Source organism: Panthera tigris, chromosome B3 (genome assembly GCF_018350195.1).
Source record: "Panthera tigris isolate Pti1 chromosome B3, P.tigris_Pti1_mat1.1, whole genome shotgun sequence".
In the NCBI taxonomy this organism is placed as follows: Eukaryota; Metazoa; Chordata; class Mammalia; order Carnivora; family Felidae; genus Panthera; species Panthera tigris.
This window is the reverse complement of record NC_056665.1, coordinates 50267897-50286923: the sequence shown is the minus strand read 5'-3', so window position 1 is coordinate 50286923 and position 19027 is coordinate 50267897. Positions and strand designations below refer to the sequence as shown.

The window sequence follows — 19027 nt, the reverse complement described above, 5'->3', positions numbered from 1 at the left end:
TTTGTAGGTTCCAAAGTTCTTAAAGAAGTATTAATACTAGATGTCATCATTTACTCAGAAAATAGCAATGGGAGTAAGTAAAAAATATAAATGGGCTATAGTTGGGTGAAGAAATCACATATCTAATTATCAAAAATAAAGAAGACACAGGGGAGTCTGGGTGGCTCAGTCGGTTGGGTGTCTGACTTCGGCCCAGGTCATGATCTCAGGGTTTGTTGGTTCTAGCCCCGTGTCAGGCTTTGTGGTGACAGCTCAGAGCCTGGAGACTACTTTGAATTCTATGTCTCCCTCTGTCTCTGCCCCTTCCTACTCAAACTCTGTCTCTCAAAAATAAACAAACATTGAAAGAAAAATTTAAAGAAGACACAATTCATTTGACTTTCATTCTTGGGAAAATAGGTCTTTCTGTTTATTTTCTAAAGATAATTTATTAGCTTAGGGTAAACCTCTTAACCACTTTATGGTTTTAACATTTTTATTGAAAAAAAAATTTGATACATAAATACCCAGTTCACCTACTTTCATGTGTTTGGTAAGAAACAAAATTGTTTATTGATCTGAAAATGCTTTAACTTAATTCTGGTAAGGATTTAGCAATACATTACTGTTTAAAGGTTCATTAGCTCTTTTAGCCCAGTAGGGTACCTAGCTTTATAGTCATAGTAAATAGCTCTCTAACAAAATGAATTTAACATACCTGCAAAAATATTTTACTTTATATTCTACCCTAGTATTACTTTCAGAGCTTATATACTTGGAATCCAAATCTGGGGTTGGAGTCAGGTTGTGTTTCTTGTTAATTGCATGGCCTAAGTCAAATTTCCTAAAAAAACTTGAAACTTTAGCTTTCTTACCTGGAAAATAATAATACATATTTCACACAATTATGGAAATGAAATGAGGTAAATTTTAGAAAATTATACGCATGTGGTGCTTGACACATAGTAAGTAACAATTAAATATTCTTATTATTTTTCCATAACAACCTACTCTGGTATTTCAATGTCTCTCAAAGATCTCCTCAAAACCTTTAATCTTAACCCTAGAATTTATTACCAAAATTAATATGTGGCTGTGTTACTGAAGTTAACACAATTGGAGGGTAAGTATAAGATTTTGAATTCAAGTAGTTGAGAATCATATGATATCTTGGTCTCTCCCCATCTCCTTGACCCCCTTCTCCCTTCCTCATAAATGGAACTTCTCAACCTAAATTTCAAAACTTGTCAAATTCTGTCAGCATTTTGTCCATCCAGACTCCTCTCCCTCTTTTCCTTATCTTTCTTCAGGGTGGATCTTTCTCCCTCTTTGGACAGGGCATGAATGTTTGTGATAAATGACCTCTGCTCACACTGCTTGTCTTTCTCTGGATTAAGTCCAGCTCAGCCACCTTAGGCTTCTTGGATCTCTATTATTCATCTATTAACTCATGGACTTATTATTTGTCTATTCATTCATTTATATACTTACTCATATGTCCAACAAACATTATGAGTCTACTACATATCAGGCAAAATGGATATTTGAAGTTAAATAAAACACAACTTCACATCTCCAAGAGTTCACAGTTCTGGGAGAGATGCAGTTAACACATTTTACATAAATAATTGCTGTAAGAGTTACCATAACAAAGGTACATTCAAGGCCCTTGGGAGCACACCAGAGGAGCCACTGACTCCGAGGAGGTCAAACAGGGTGATGTTGATCCTTGCTGGGTCTGGGATATGTAGATTTTTTAGAGATGTTCATGAGAGAGACATGCGGAGGTGAAGTAAGGAAGAAAGGATGGGAGGCAGAATGAACAGCATAGACAAAGCACACTGGTGAGTTAATGGTATGGTAATCAAGGAACTGTTACTACCTCATCATGAATGGGGCAAATGTGCTTGTGGTAGTGACAGGAAATACACCAGTTAAAACTGTCAGCATTTTAGGTAGGAGGATTTATAGATTAATCTTAGGAAAATTGGAGAGAAGGGCCAAGTTCGAGTCAGGAAGACCATATAGAATACAATGGTAATAGTTCAGATGAGAAATTGTGGAGTTCAGAACTAAGGTATTACTCAAAGGATGAGATGATATATTCCATCAGTGTGGACATGGGATGAACCATAGGGGAGCTGGAATGACTCCTGAGTATATGTCTCAAGGAAGTAGTAATTATGATAATAATTGAGATTAATAATTCATGAAAACAACTAGGTTAGATGGAGTTTAATTTTGGGCAACCAGGTGAAGATATTTAAGTGGCTAAAATGAAGGCCAATTCTTTTTCTTTAAAATGAGTTTGAGGGGCGCCTGGGTGGCTCAGTCGGTTAAGCGTCCGACTTCAGTTCAGGTCACGATCTCGCAGTCCGTAGGTTAGAGCCCCGTGTCGGACTCTGGGCTGATGGCTCAGAGCCTGGAGCCTGCTTCTGATTCTGTGTCTCCCTCTCTCTCTGCCACTCCCCCGTTCATGCTCTGTCTCTCTCTGTCTTAAAAATAAACGTTAAAAAAAAATAAAATGAGTTTTAAATAAGTTCACACCTGTGAAGCCATCATCACAATCTATGCCATAAACATATTCATCAGCTTTATCCACTTTTTTTAAAAGTGTATTTTGTGATATGAACACTTAATGCAGATCTACCTGTTGAGCAAAAATTGTAAGTATACAATACAGTATTAATTATTGGCACTATGCTGTATAGCTGATATCTAGGATTTATTCATCTTTAGTAACTGGAACTTTGTACCCTTAAGCCAGTTCTTTTTTTTTTTTTTTTTAATTTTTTTAATGTTTATTTTTGAGAGACACAGATCATGAGCGGGGGAGGGGCAGAGAGAGAGAGGGAGACACAGACTCCAAAGCAGGCTCCAGTCTCTGAGCTGTCAGCACAGAGCTTGCCACAGGGCTCAAACTCACGAACCATGAGGTATGACTTGAGCAGCAGTCAGATGCTTAACTGACTTAGCCATCCAGGTGCCCCTAGGCCAGTTCTTCAGTAAGCATTTATTGAGTGCTTATCATGTGTGCTGAATACAGGATGTTTACAATAGGACAAGTTACAATTTTTACCCTTAAGGAAGATCTACTGAATGGAGAAAGAAATAAGACTGTAATACAGAAGAGTTCTAATTGCCTATGAACTGGGTTGTGGGTGTGTGGCAGAGAGAGTGAAACGCTCAGTTTGGGACACTGGCGAGGTCTTCACAGGACAAATGATTCTGGACTTTAAATATAATTTTTACAGACAGGGTGGGCAAGATACTAGTGATATGTTAGGCAGAGAATAGAAAAGTTACTAAGGTGTGAAAAATCATAGAGCCCTTAGTGAATACTAAGTCACTCTATGTGGTCAGAATATAAAGCAAGTAGGTATGTAGGTACAACAGTGGACGCATGCCCTTGGGTTCATGTTTTTTGAGGCATGGCTTCAATTCAGGTTGAATTTTCCTGATTAAAAATTTTCCAACAATTATTGCCTAGAACAATAGTTCTGAACAAATAATGCAGGTCAGGAAATGTATAATGATTTCATGAAATGTCAGAAGCATTAACAAAATTGTTGCTCTCATTTAAACAAAGAGTAAGCACTTTTTTGAGGTATGATAGACTCAGGATCATGAGTTGAATGCTGATTAGAGTAGTTTATTCTATGAAAGTTAGTTTTATAATAATTTACCTACCCTACTGCCAATTGCCAAAGTCTTCTCTCCACAAGAAAAGTTTGTCAAGGGGTACAAAAAGTATTTTCTTTTTAAATTTTAATTTAGTAGTCAATTTCTTGACACTTACAGAAGTGGAAAGCAGGTCCTGGCTTATAATTATGAGTGAATACCAAACTGGTTCAGACAAGAGGAATTAGACTCTTAATAGTTTATGAGACCCAGAAGACAAGGACTTCTTTAGAATGTGTCTCTCCTCTATCTTTATGCTTCCCATTCTCATTTACATTGCCTTCTTCTTGTGAAGCTTGTCTCCTGGCCAGAGCATTTTTCCCTTCAAGTCCCTGCAGAATGTGAGTGAGGTAAAAATGGCAGATTTCTAAGGAGAGGGAGCTGATAGCCAGCCAGCTCCTAGAACAATATGCAGTTGGTGATGTATTCTTTAAAGAATTACATAGATTATTTATCCACTCAAATATGTAGTTCAATGTTAGGAAAGGCTTTTTGGCTGTTACCGGTATTTTTGTGGTTTCTTTCAGCTGTAAAACAGTTAAGCTCAATTCCACAAAATTTTGTTTAGAACCTACCGCATACAAGGTGTGGTACTATTGAACCAGGAAAATTAATGTAAACTTTTTCTCTCTTTTTCTCTTCTTTTACTTCATGTAATTCACAAAATTAACCATCGTAAATATTAGTTACTGGTGTGGTCATTTGCATTATAAAATATCAACTCATTGGACGAGTTCTACCTAACCAATTTTTGATTATCAGTAGGTAACTTTTATTTGTGACACAATTTCCTTTTGTAATTTGGTGCTCTATCTGCCCTGGGGATGGGTTCCCTGCCATTTGCCACAAGGCTGTACCAGTTGATTGGGATGGCTCAACTCTTTCAAGTCATGTCCTCTCAAAACTTGGATATATTAAATCCAAGCATGTTTTCAAATATGTTTTCTCTTGGTATTTATTTCATTATATGAAATATTTCTCACTTGGATGACTTTATTATTTAAGAAATTCCCACTCAATATCTAGAAAAGTAAAATGTTATTTGAACAAGAAAAGGGCTTACATATGTGAATAATATGAATTTGATGACTTTTAAATGTCTAGATTGGAGGAAAATTTAAATTTAAATGCTTAGGTTTGTGTAAATGGAATTTTAGAAAAGGGAACAAAGTGGAAATGATAATATGTCGTTAATATAGCTTTTTAAATTGGCCTATAATCTTACACAGCCTTTTCTAAATAGCCATTATTACCTTTTATTACTGTGTGAGATGTGTCCCCTAATTAATGATTTAAAAAGAAAAATATAACTTTAATGTAGTTATTGGTACCAATTTGCTTTATAGTTATTTTAAAAATAACTCTGTACTGAAATTCACATACTCCTCTGCTCCCCTCAGCAATATTTCATACATTGTGTATCTTGACTACTTCAGAAATATGTTAGAAATGGGATTAATCTAGAATTGAATTCTGATAATCATTTCAACATTTCTTTCTTTTAGACACTATATGAAGTTATGTGGAAATGAGAGAGATTCATCAAACCCCTTCTCCGGGAGAGAATGTCTTTCATAAATGGAGCTTTGCTTATGGTTGTCACAGGACATTGACACTGCAGCAGAACCATGGCTGCCATTCTTGGTAGTTTCAGTAATTCACAGAACATCTGAACAGAGATGCTTGCCTTGGATTTACAGATTTTCATCCTGATACTTTGTTTACTACTTTGGGGCAGGAAAACTTGCACTAATTGCTCTCCATGGTGGCTAATCTTTTCAAGAGCCTGATTTTACCTTACATACATAAGCTTTGCAAAGGAATGTTTACAAAGAAACTGGGAAATACAACCAAAAAAAAAGAGAATCGTCAGCACAAAAAGGATCAAGACTTTCCTACTGCTGGCCAGACCAAAACCCCTAAATTTTCTAATACCTTAAAAAGCACTGTAAAGAAGATTGCGAAGTGTTCATCTACTCGCAACTTATCCACTGAAGAAGACGAGACTAATAAAGAATTTTCCCTCTCACCAACATTCAGTTACCGAGTAGCTATCGCCAATGGCCTACAAAAGAATATTAATGTAACTAACAGTGATAATGAGGATCTGCTTCAAGAGTTATCTTCAATTGAGAGTTCCTATTCAGAATCACTCAACGAACTAAGGAGTAGTACAGAAAACCAGGCACAGTCAACACACACAATGCCAGTTAGACGCAATAGAAAGAGTTCAAGCAGCCTGGCCCCCTCTGAGGGCAGTTCTGATGGAGAACGCACTTTACATAGCTTAAAGCTAGGAGCTTTACGCAAACTGAGAAAATGGAAAAAGAGTCAGGAATGTGTTTCATCAGATTCAGAGTTGAGCACAATGAAGAAAACCTGGGGAATAAGAAGTAAATCTTTGGACAGAACTGCACGAAACCCAAAGACAAATGCCCTCGAGCCAGGATTCAGTTCCTCTGGCTGCATTAGCCAAACACATGATGTCATGGAAATGATCTTTAAGGAACTTCAGGGGATAAGTCAGATCGAAACGGAACTCTCTGAACTACGAGGGCATGTCAATGCTCTCAAGCATTCTATAGATGAGATCTCCAGCAGTGTGGAGGTTGTACAAAGTGAAATTGAGCAGCTACGTACAGGGTTTGTCCAATCTCGGAGGGAAACCAGAGACATTCATGATTATATTAAACATTTAGGTCATATGGGTAGCAAGGCAAGCCTGAGGTTTCTAAATGTGCCTGAAGAAAGATTTGAATACATTGAAAGTGTGGTGTATCAAATTCTAGTAGATAAAATGGGCTTTTCAGATGTACCAAATGCAATTAAAATTGAATTTGCTCAAAGGATAGGACACCAGAGGGACTGCCCAAATGCAAAGCCTCGACCCATACTCGTGTACTTTGAAACCCCTCAGCAAAGAGATTCTGTGTTAAAAAAATCATACAAACTCAAAGGAACAGGCATTGGAATCTCAACAGATATTCTTACTCATGACATAAGAGAAAGAAAAGAAAGAGGGATACCATCCTCCCAGACATATGAAAGCATGGATATAAAGCTGTCTACTCCAGAGCCCAAAAGCAAGAAGAATAATTGGCAGTCACCTGATGACAGTGATGGAGAGCTGGAATCTGACCTCAATAGAAATAGTTATGCTGTGCTTTCCAAGTCAGAGTTTCCAACAAAAGGAAGTACTTCCAAGTCAAGTTCAAAATCACACAATTCAAGAGCCAAGAATAAAACTGCTAGTGGCAGCAGAATTTCAAGTAAGTCTGATTATGATAAAATTTCCTCACAATTGCCAGAATCAGATAATTTGGAAAAACAAACTACAACCCATTATGCAGATGCTACACCCCTCTGGCATTCACAGAGTGATTTTTTCACTGCTAAACTTAGTCGTTCTGAATCAGATTTTTCCAAGTTGTGTCAATCTTACTCAGAGGATTTTTCAGAAAATCAGTTTTTCACTAGAACTAATGGAAGTTCCCTCCTGTCATCTTCAGACCGAGAACTTTGGCAGAGGAAGCAGGAGGGCACAGCCACCTTGTATGACAGTCCTCAGAATCAACATTTGAAAGGGGCACTTCAGGGTGTCCAAGGGCAGAGTGAAATTGAGAACACAGAAACTGTGGATAGTGGTATGAGTAATGGTATGGTATGTGCATCTGGGGACCGAAGTCATTACAGTGATTCTCAGCTCTCTTTACATGAGGATCTTTCTCCATGGAAGGAATGGAGTCAAGTAGAGCAAGGCACTGATTTAGGTTTAGATTCATCCACCCAGGAAGCTTTTGACTATGACACAAACAGTCTATCTGATCAACAACTAGATGTTTACAATAAAGACCTAGAAGACTTGGGAAAGGGCCAGAGTGACTTTCAGGATGACTCTGAGAGCTATGATTTAACCCAAGATGACAATTCATCTCCATGCCCTGGGTTGGATAATGAACCACAAGGCCAATGGGTTGGCCAATATGATTCTTACCAGGAAGCAAATTCTAATGATCTGTACCAAAATCAAAACCAATTGTCCATGATGTATCGAAGTCAAAGTGAATTGCAAAGCGATGATTCAGAGGATGCCCCACCCAAATCTTGGCATAGTCGATTAAGTATTGACCTTTCTGATAAGGCTTTCAGTTTCCCAAAATTTGGATCTACATTACAGAGAGCTAAATCAGCATTGGAAGTGGTATGGAACAAAAGCACACAGAGTCTCAGTGGGTATGAAGATAGTGGCTCTTCCTTAATGGGGAGATTTCGGACATTATCCCAATCAACTGCAAATGAGTCAAGTACCACCCTTGATTCTGATGTCTACACAGAGCCTTTTTACTACAAAGCAGAGGATGAGGAGGACTATAGTGAACCAGTGGCTGATAATGAGACAGATTATGTTGAAGTGATGGAGCAAGTCCTTGCAAAGCTAGAAAACAGGACTAGTATGACTGAAACAGATGAACAAATGCAGGTATACGATCATCCTTCATATGAAACACCTTATGAAACACCACAAGATGAGGGTTATGACGTGCAGGCAGATGATATGGTTAGTGAAGGAGGATTGGAGCCATTAAATGAAACATCAGCTGAAATGGAAATAAAAGAAGACGAAAACCAAAACATCCCTGAACAGCCCATGGAAATCATAAAGCCAAAGAGAATTCGTCCTTCTTTCAAAGAAGCAGCTTTAAAAGCCTATAAGAAACAAATGGCAGAATTAGAAGAGAAGATCCTGGCTGGAGGTACTCATGTTTACATGCTACATTTTGAGCTAGTTGTATTTTAACGTTGGGTGGTGCTTCTTTAGAGTATGTTCTGTATTTACTCTTGGGAGAAAGAATGTATTTGCAAGAAATTTGCATGTTTATCCTGAGAAGGGTATTATTTTACTCTGCTCCCCCCACAAGTTGGGCTTGATGATTTAAAATCAGGGTGTTTTCAAATAGGTCATACTAAAATGAGCCCAAATTTCTCTGCTAGGGTTAGGAACAAACCCCATTTCATATTAACTAACTTTGTGGCATCAGTCATCAAAAGGAAAAAAAAGGGGGGCAAGTGAAATCGAACAGCAACCCGGAATTACTCTTCGGTTCTATTAGGTTTACAAGGATGAGGAGAATGCTATAATTTTAAAGAATTAGGAACCATAGACTCCAGTTTTACCCCTCTCATCAAATCTATACTTTGAAGCCTGCCATAAGGGGGAGGTGGATATGCATAGCCAACCCTAGCCAGTCCCATGGAGGACCATTGCCTCCATCACTGCTTACTGATGAAGCTGAGGGAGTACAGTATAGCCAAAACCCTAGGCCATGACTGAATGGTCACAAAGCACTCTTTGAATAGGAGTCAGTAATGAGTCAAGTTCTCTCCTAAAGAGAAGTCTCTTCCCCCCTTATGATATTGAAAAGAGTTATTCTTATAAAATTCTTATTTAAGAATTTTACTTGATTTTTCCGAGGGAGCAATTTTGGTTCATCCACTTTTGAAAACTAGCCACTTGTAAATAGGTGTTTTTGACTTTTTATTTTCTACCAAACTTCACCTGCACTTACCCCAATCTCTTACCATTTATGTTATTTTCATGCTTATCACTTTTATCTTTAGGGTAGTTTGATATTATCTCAGATGTAATGAATTTTATATTGTTAAAGTTGTCCTTATTTATGGCATTGTAGTCTTTAATGTATTTACATAACATTTCTTAAAGGTATATATTAAGATGATCAACTGTCCTTGCCATTATGAAATAATATAACAATTTCCTCAGCCAGTAGCTGATGACAGCATCTTTGTCTTGAACAAATTTGTTGTTAGACATTCCTTAAAACTGGTGATTTTCTTGTTGATGGGGTAGGTTATTGAATAGTCAGATACCTTTATTGTTAAACTGTTTCAGACCTTAAGGCAATCGAAATAACAATTAGGATTATGTAATTTATTTAAAGAACAACATGAGTTAAAGGGATCTTGGGTGCATTGGCTGTGACTTTGTTGTTTTCAGGAGGCAGTTCTCAACTATATTTAAAGCCAACGTGAATGTGCAGAGTAGTCAAAATTTTATGCAAATAATAATTCATACTGGAATAATAACTATCTTATTTAAGAGTGATGTTTAATATTTAGATATCCTTATTACTGAAACTCAGTTAATAGTTTCTTGGGATAAAGGCCAACATGTGGATTCAGGTAGGTCTACTTAAGGGCATCTTAAGACTAACCAGTGTGCTTGGGTATGTGTCTATTGTGATTTAATGGATGTTTTAATGCCAGGTGGTTAAAGTATCTGAAATGTTAGGCAATATTATAAAAAATCCAAAACTATAAATTTCAAAAAGTTGATCTTCATTAACTTTAAAAAATTCCAAATTAGCTTATGTTTTCACTCATATGTGGATCTTCAGAAAATTAACAGAAGACCATGGGGGAGGTGGAGCGGAAGGGGAAAAAAAAGTTACAGAGAGGGAGGGAGACAAACCATAAGAGACTCTTGGATACTGAGAACAAACTGAGGGTTGATGGGGGGTGGGGGAGAGGGGAAAGTGGGTGATGGGCATTGAGGAGGGCACTTGTTAGGATGAACACTGGGTGTTGTATAGAAACCAATTTGACCATAAATTATATTAAAAACAAAAAATTCCAAAGTAGCAAAATCTACAAAGTAGATTGTTAGGAGTATTGACCCTTCGAGTAGTTAACAACCTTAATAGTCCAGTGGCACTTTTCCTTAGAGAACAGAAATACACTTAGTTAACTGCACATCACCAATTTAAGAATCTGAAAATAGGTAAAACAATGTTGTGCCATATACCTGATATCTTGGGCCTCGCTATAGAGCGCCTAGACCCCTTCGCCATCTTGGAGCTTGGCGTGTTATCCTTGAGCCAGCTTTGAATGGAATCTGTTGGGTATCATTTATCCTGAAGGAAATCAGACACACATCTTTAAGATACTCTCTGGTTGCTTGAAAGGCACCAGATTGACTACCCAGGAGGCTGCAGTAGCCTAGATTTTAAAGGCCATCTTTTCTTCCTTTGGCAGCAGTCAGGCAGTTGTCTCCCTCCTGTGCCACCAATATGCCTCAGGAGGAAGGGCAGCCAAAGAAGGGCATTTTTCAGGCCCCTTGACTGCTCAGAGCATTCCAGTGAGGTGCCAATTGTCGTGATGGATTTTGTGCCCATGGCCATCTGCTTACTGGGCTTTGGGCAGATGCCAATAGATTTTTCTCTCCATGACTACCATGGAGAGGCTCTCCATCATTAGGTAGCAGAGCTGTTTTTTTTTTTTTCTTTTTCTATTACTAATCTGCCAAGATTAGACTGTAGAGTTCTTGCTATAAAACTCCATAGGATGCTGTTTCCCTGATAGAGCTTTATGGAATTAGAAGTTCATAAATTTAATTGATTTCAACTTCTGTCTTCAGGGTCCTGGTAAAGAGGAATTTTAAAGACCCCAGTGTTTATATGCATGGATATTTGGTCATAGTGTTTTTGAGAACTTTCACCTTGAATAGTGTGCCAGTGGGGAAAGGATTTTGTAATGTGTGTAGCCAAAATCTCGATGAGGTCATATTCTTGCCTTGTTGCTGAGCCCTGCTGAGTGGTACCTTTTGTGTAGCTGGCCTGAACCCCACACCATGGTAGTGACTCTTGGATCCCTTACCTCCAGTCCTGCTGGAATTAACTATTGTCTCCTCTGAATTCTCAGATACCTGCCTTTTATGGCACTAGCTTCTACCTTACATTCTGACAGTTTCTCATTTTCTCTTCTAAATTGTCTTCTAAAGGTGAGAGGTTTGTTGTTTTCATTCTTTCATTTGCACTGTGCCTAGACCAGTGCTTTATATGGAGTAGTCACTGAGTTAATATGTGTTGGATGAATGCTGAATCAAGAGGAACAGTATACTAAATAGAAAGCACAACAAGTTTCAAAGTCAAATCCAAAGTGTGGCCCGTAAGACTATGACTTTATGTTTTGAGAGTTTAGAAGTATGGTTTGAAATAAAAGCTTGTTATTACTATTTAAAATTTATTTAAAAGTTCTTACATTTAAAAAAATTATAAATTTGGGTATAGTTGATACATGATGTTACATTAGTTTCAGGTGTTCAACATAGTAATTGGACAAGTTTATACATTATACTGTGCTCACCCCAAGTGTAGCTACCATCTGTTACCATACAATGTTATTATGGTACCGTTGACTATATCCCCTATGTTGTACCTTTTATTCCCATAACTTATTCATTCCATAACTTGAAGCTAGTATCTCCCATTCCCGTTTACCCAATTTGTCTATTCCCCCAACTCCCTCCCTCTGGCAAGCATCAGTTTGTTGTCTGTATTTACAGGTCTGATTCTGTTTTTTGTTTGTTCATTTATTCATTTATTTATATTTTTTAGATTCCACTAATGAGTGGAATTGTACAGTATTTATCTTTCTTAGTCTGACTTATTTCATTTAGCATAATACCCTCTAGGTCCATCCATGTTGTCACAAATGGCAAGAACTCATTCTTTTTATGGCTGTGTAGTATTCCTGTATACTGTGTGTGAGTATGTGTCCCCACCTACACCCCCCACCCACACCCCACATCTTCCTTATCTATTCATCAGTTGTATTGTTTCCATAACTTGACTATTATCAATAATGCTGCAGTAAGCATAGGAGTGCATATATCTTTTTGAATTAGTAAAAGCTTATTATTGAGTACTAGTACATACCAGATACTTTCCAGGCAGTTTATTTGTTTATTTTTATTTCTTACAACACCACTAGGAATTATTCTGTTATGATTCTGTTTTATAGGTAAGGAAACTGAGATGGTGAAAACCTGCATAACTTACTCAATATCATACAGATAGTAAGAGGAGGGTCCAGAGTTAAATAGATGGTTATTTTGATTATTTAGAGCAGCCGTATGCCAACTCACTTCAGAGATTAGGTATTCATGTTTTAAGGTGGAAAAACATGATCAAAAAGGAAGGACAGCATTAGTCACAGTTTTATTACAACTAAAGGATTTTCATTAAAAAACAGTAATAATATGAAAGGCACTGAGGTTTTGATATAAAATAGTTCATTCTTAGTTTTTCTGTTACAAGTCCTTGGTACATCATATAAATCAAGGCTTGTAGAGCCCAATAAATACTGTACGACAGCAGCTTGAGGGATGATTTATTTGAAGTCTGAGTACACTTGACGTGGAATTAGAGTCTAACATCAGTTTGAAGTAAATTTTTTTAGCAGAACAAAATCTCATTTTGTTTTGAAATGCCATTCCCAGGCTGTGTGTAGATTCTGAAAGAGACTGTGACATCTGTGATTAGCATAATTAATGATATTTTTACCATGGTGTGCATTTTGTTTTCTAATAGCTATAGAGTTTTGTGGAAATATTTTGGCTTCCAACAAAGATATGCAGTTGAATGTAAAATATTTTCCTAAGATTGAGACTTTATTACATTGGACGGGTGGTTCCCAACCTGGCTGGTTGTTAGAATCATCTGGGGAGCTTTTGTAGCACTTGTTGTTCCCAACAAGTGTTGTACAATTATAAATTTTTAGGATTATGTCATAAACGTTTGATTTTGTGGTTCTGTATTTGGGACCATGGATATTTATCCAAAATTGTATGTGTTAATGATGAATTATATGTGCACTTGTAAATAAAACTCACACACACACACACACACACACACACACACACACACACACACAATCACAATAAAAGAAAATCCAGAAAATCCCAAGGTTAAAAGTAAAATTAACATCTCCTTCTATTCTTCAGAAAAAGATGATTTGACACTCTATAAACATATATGTATCTCCTTTATTTTTAAATTTAACATAAATGATATTACATGTCATATACGCATGTTCTGCATCTTGCTGTTTTCATATATATTTGAAAGATGTTCCATATGGTTCCACCATAGTTCTACAAATGGTGGAGAATACATAGAATATAAATTTACTTAAGTTTCTTTTTCTTTCAATCAAAAGGACATTTTTAAAATTCTGTATATTTTAACATGATGAAATAGGCATGATCAAAATAGGCAAGAATAAAAACATGACTTTGTCCCCTTTAGGTCAATCACACTTGTGAGAAGCCTAGTTATTCTTTCTATGATGATGTAACCTATGCATCTCCAAGATTAAATCTCTGGAATTGACTTAAATTCTGGGATTAATGTTTAAGAAGAATAATATTTCAACTACATTTTGGGGCTTTTCTGGCCCAAATCTATCAAGAGATACTTCTCAAACTTTAGAGTCCAGGCCAGGAGGGATGGGATGTGCCTTTTTAATATACTCCCTAAGTGCTTCTGATGTAGGTGATCATCAGAACACATTTAAAGAGTACTGTGTAGCAAACATTTCACCTACCCATTTGTTTAGAGTTGTTTTCTCTCTTCTTCTTCTTCTTTTTTTTAAATTAGAAGAGATAGAATCACTCTAAGGAAATACAGGTATACTTTTCTTAACTTAAATAATGAATTATTTCCTAGTTCTCCAGAGCAGTAGGTTATCACATTTATGGAAAGATTTTGGTAATATCTACTCATTAAAGCATAGGCAAGAAACAGATATATTCCTTGAAAGGTGTATGTAAACTGAAAATTTTAGAAAGTAGCTATTTGAAAAATTCTAGGAGATTTTGCCATAGAAAATATTCAGCGAATCACCCATCATCCTACATATCCCACATTTTATGTTTTTTTGTTTGTTTTTACATTTTACTGTTGTTGCATGTTTGAGACTTGAGGAGGAGGAGGAAGAGGAGGAGGAAGAGGAGGAAGAGGAGGAAGAGGAGGAAGAGGAGGAAGAGGAGGAAGAGTAGTAGTAGTAGTAGTAGTAGTAGTAGTAGTAGTAGTAGTAGATCTTTCCTTAAAGTAAGTATAGCAGTACTGGTCATGGTAGAAGGCAACCCATGTATAAAATGTTCCATTAAAATGCAATGTATAGTAATAAACTTGTGGTTTAGTATGGTTTGATTTTTAATATTCTAGAATTACCTATAATACAAAGGGATTGTTTTGAGTTTTGAAACAGAAGATCTAGAAAGAATACCTGTGAAGAGTGAAGTGGCCAAGGTCCCCTAGGGGGAGCAGAAACAGCTGGCATCTTTACTTCTTGCTAGACATAAAGCCCAAATGCACAGATACAGATGTCCTTCTAGGATACAGGACTGGAAGTCAAAGGGAGTTCCCTTTGAGTAGGGAGACAAGTAATGGTGGTATATATGAGGAGATTAGGTCAAAGTGGAGCCAAAGGTTTCCTTTTCTTTTGGTTTTCTTTCCTTGTTCCTTTTCTTATTTGTTTAGTTTTTGGTTTTATTTTGTTTTTGTTTTTGTTGTTTAAGTGAAGCCAAGTTTTAAAATATACTCTGGTGTGAGGTAGAACTAAGAGAAAGAGTTAAGAAGTCAATACATATTTAATACTTTCCTATCAGATTTGGTTCTAGATATTTTAAGATGTTCAATTCTTGCTATAAACTTGGGATGATTTTCTATTAACATATAATTTATATATATATAATCTCTGTAATTGATTTTTTTAATCTCTGCACTTTAAAAATGAGATGTTTGAGTCTCGGAGAAGCAAAAGTGAGTCTAGGTCATACAGCTATAATAAGAGTATTGATGTAATGTGATGTCCATCTGACAAAATCCGAAGACTGATGCTATTTCTGTGACATCCTATTGCAACTGTCTTATCATGAAAGGGCATGGCTCATGTGCTTCATGGTCAGCCAGTTTTGTGTTAGCTGCTGTAGTAGTGATCTCTTTTAACAAAAAAAAATGAGTAATAATGATTTGGGCTAAGAGATACATCACCTTTTTAGGAAGTTGAGATAATCTGGAAGGGTGACACTTGTCACATTGAAAAAAGTTATTAGGGATAAAGAGTTGTTAATAACAGTAGTTTTTGAGGAATTAAAGCCTTCTATAGAAGGCAGGAAAGAAATTCACAAAGATATACAAAGGCCCTCTTAAAAATAAAAACGTAGAGTTCAAATTATTTATTTATAATTATTAATGGCTTCCAAACTAAAGTACTTTGTAGAAAAGCTAAAATGGAACACATTTTTCAAGAAAATATTTACTGCCAATGAAATGTGATACTTTACAGATTGTACTGGGGGTGTTGCTTCAAAGACTGCAGTACAAATTTCCAAATTCCAGAGATTCAAGAGTTTTATGTCAAATTCTCAGATAAATAGGTTTTTTGGTTTGTTCTACTAATGTCATTCTTCATGTTCTTCATGTAACTTCAGAACAAGATTCTATAGAAATTATGACTCACTTGAGAATTTTCTTCTTGGAATAAAGCTCTGAACTCTGACGTAAGACAAAGAAAAGTATAGCTTAATCAGTTGTTATTGATTATATTAAAATGGGAGATATTAGGACCTGGAACAGTTATACCCAATGGGGTAATTCTGGATGTGAGATAAAGCTCAGCAAGTGAAGTTAGAAAGTCCAATGTAGAAGAGAAAATCTTCCAGCTGGAGATAATATTTTGGACTATGGAAAACTATTAAACCATCTGGGAGTCTAGCTCTGGGTGTCAACTGAGTGAATAGAGAAGAGTTGGGCGCAAAGAGTATTGAGGACTGAGCTGGGCTGGAAGTTGTTTTCGCTGATAGGGCCTTGGTTACTTGGTTAGGAACTAAGGAAGGCTCTAAACATCCCAGAGTGGGAGCTGGTAAGAGAAAAGCAAATCCCAGAGGGATTGATATACTAGAAAGTTATCAGGAGGTGACCTAGTTACCTGAACTAGGGTCCAAAGTCAGGAATGAGTCTCTAAAACAGATAAAAAAGTCAAATTGTTCCACTAGCATCCAGAAACTGAGTCTCCTTAAGGGCAGAATGATTTGATGCTGAGGCACAGGTTGCTGGGATGCCCTGACCCCAAATAGGACTATTCCTCATATTTAAGATATTAAGTTAGGTTGCCTCCATAGACTACAAGACCAGATAGAACTGAATGCAGTAATGAACTTCTTTAGTGTGTCTTATTTCAATTTATAAGTATGCTGCTGCTTGTCCTTTTTATTTTTTAAAGTGTAGTTATTTATTTTGAGACAGAGCAGGGGAGAGGGGGAGAGAGAGGATCCTAAGTAGGTGCTGCGCTGTGACTGTGCAGCCTCATGCAAAACTCGAACTCACAAACCGTGAAATCATGATCCTTGCTGAAACCGAGTCAGATGGTTAACCAACTGAGCCACCCAGGCTCTCCCCATCCTTCTTTTTAAAGGTAAATATGTTATGGAATCTTGTCAAGTACACCATTCATCAAACTTCGTTCATGCCAGCTCTCAGCTAGTCACCCAAATAAAAGAAATCTTCAGAGGCTAAAGTGGCTACCATTCAGCAGATTCAAACAACTGTGATAGGACTCGTTTGGCAATCCGAAAGGGTCCTAAAATTAAAGTGAGAAATGCCATTTTATTTTTATTTAGAATAAATGCATGTCCCTACTCATTCCAACAATCCTCATTGCTCTCAACTTATCCCTCACTTTTACCCCAGTTCAACAATGGTAACACTTTAAAAACGATGGTACTTATTTTGACAAAAGCACACATATTAATTTTCTTAAGAACTCTATAAGGTGGGTAGCTTAATATTGTATAACATTTGTTGAGTATTTTTTTGGGTGCTAGACACTATTCTAAATATATTACACTATATTTACATAATCCTCCAAATAACCCTATTAGATGAGTACTATTATCTCTATTTTATAAATGAGAAACAGAGATAGGGTAACTTAATTAAGGGGAGAAACTACTTTAAAAGGTGGCAGAACCAAGATTTAGAATTAGGTGTTTCTCTTCTAGATTCTGTGTGCCTAACTACTACAGTGTAGTTAAGGACTTTGGAAATTAAATGTTGGTATTCAACTTTACACGATGGAGACCTGATAAGGCAAGATGTCGATTTACCTGACAGCACTGATTTGTCAGCAGACCTATAATTACAAACTATTCTCTCAAATCATAGGCAAGCATTCAAGCTATCCTATCATTCTCCCATTTTACATAATGTTATTACAGGCAACATGATTATCCAGGTGTCATTTCTGTGTAACTTGTGATAAAAGAAATTGTTGATGGCATGTAATAGTGGCAATAAGAAATGACAGTTGAATATGATCATTTTTCTCAGAGGTAGGTTAAGGTTCCCCTTAATGCCTTTTTTGATGCTCTGTGATGTCTTGTGGAAAGCTGATGGTTTTAGTTTTCTATTTCTGTTCTTTAGTGATTACAATTAAATATATACATACTCAGGGTGCCTGGGTGGCTCAGTCGGTTGAGCGTCTGATTTCGACTCAGGTGATGATCTCGCAGTCTGTGAGTTCGAGCCCCACGTCAGGCTCTGTGCTGACAGCCTGGAGCCTGCTTCGGATTCTGTGTCTCCCTCTCTCTCTGCCCCTCCCCGCTCAGGCTCTGTCTCTGTCAAAAATAAACATTTAAAAAAATTAAAAAAAAATACATACTCTCCTGGGCAACCATATTCTACTATTTGAAGGAAACCAATAGGAAATTCTCAAGGTTTTCAATATTCCCGTTGCATTCTGAGCACATAAAACAATTTTAATATTTTAAAAAGTTAATTATCACATATATTTAAACCTTATAAAACATCAATGAGATAGACTATAGCCAATCTCCCCAAGTCTCTGACCTCAAGGTAATTACTGGTAGTTATATAGATTGTAAAACCAACAAGTCATGGGACCATTATCAATCCAGGACTTTTGTATCCTACTCTGGTACTCTTTGCACAACAACATGTTTTAGCTACTTGCACATATTTATGCTTTTTTACCTGGACATTAGAGCCTCTGGTCTGTAACAAACTTCTGGGGGCTGTGTTGAGGTATTGCTCTGCTGAGTTTAGTGGTTCTCAGAATTTAGAGTGCATAAAAATCACCTGAGAGTACTTGGTTAAAAATGTAAGTTATTTGATCCAATCTCCAGTTGGTTCCAATGTGGGATGATCCATGAATCATATTAAGAAATGCCTAATGGCTATTAGTTAATAGATCCTAAGTGCTTTTCTCCCTTCATTTTTTCTTGAGTGATTTCATTTGATTTTTTGGCCTAAGTTCCCATCTGTGTGCTGATAGTTCTAAATCAGTGTCTTTGGGCTAATTCTCCAAGCTTAGTCCATTATATACATTTATTCTTTCCATCATTAATTGACCCACTCGTGAACTCATTCTTCAGTAAATATTGAATCATCTGCCTGGGCATTGGGATCAAGTGGTGATAAATCTTATTTGGCCTTTGTACTTGTTAAGTGGGTGAGATGAACTTAAAATTTTAAAGTTACACTAT

At 36.7% G+C, this 19027-nt stretch overlaps 1 protein-coding gene across 1 annotated transcript in view; it reads left to right on the top strand.

Annotated features, from left to right (window-relative positions):
- Positions 1–5247: 5247 nt before the first annotated feature.
- Positions 5248–19027, top strand: part of UNC13C (unc-13 homolog C) — a 569448-nt gene continuing 555668 nt past the window's right edge. The window contains exon 1 of the mRNA XM_042988813.1: positions 5248–8414. Coding sequence (XP_042844747.1) covers positions 5423–8414 — 2992 coding nt within the window. The 5' untranslated portion in view covers positions 5248–5422. The remainder of the gene's footprint in view (positions 8415–19027) is intronic.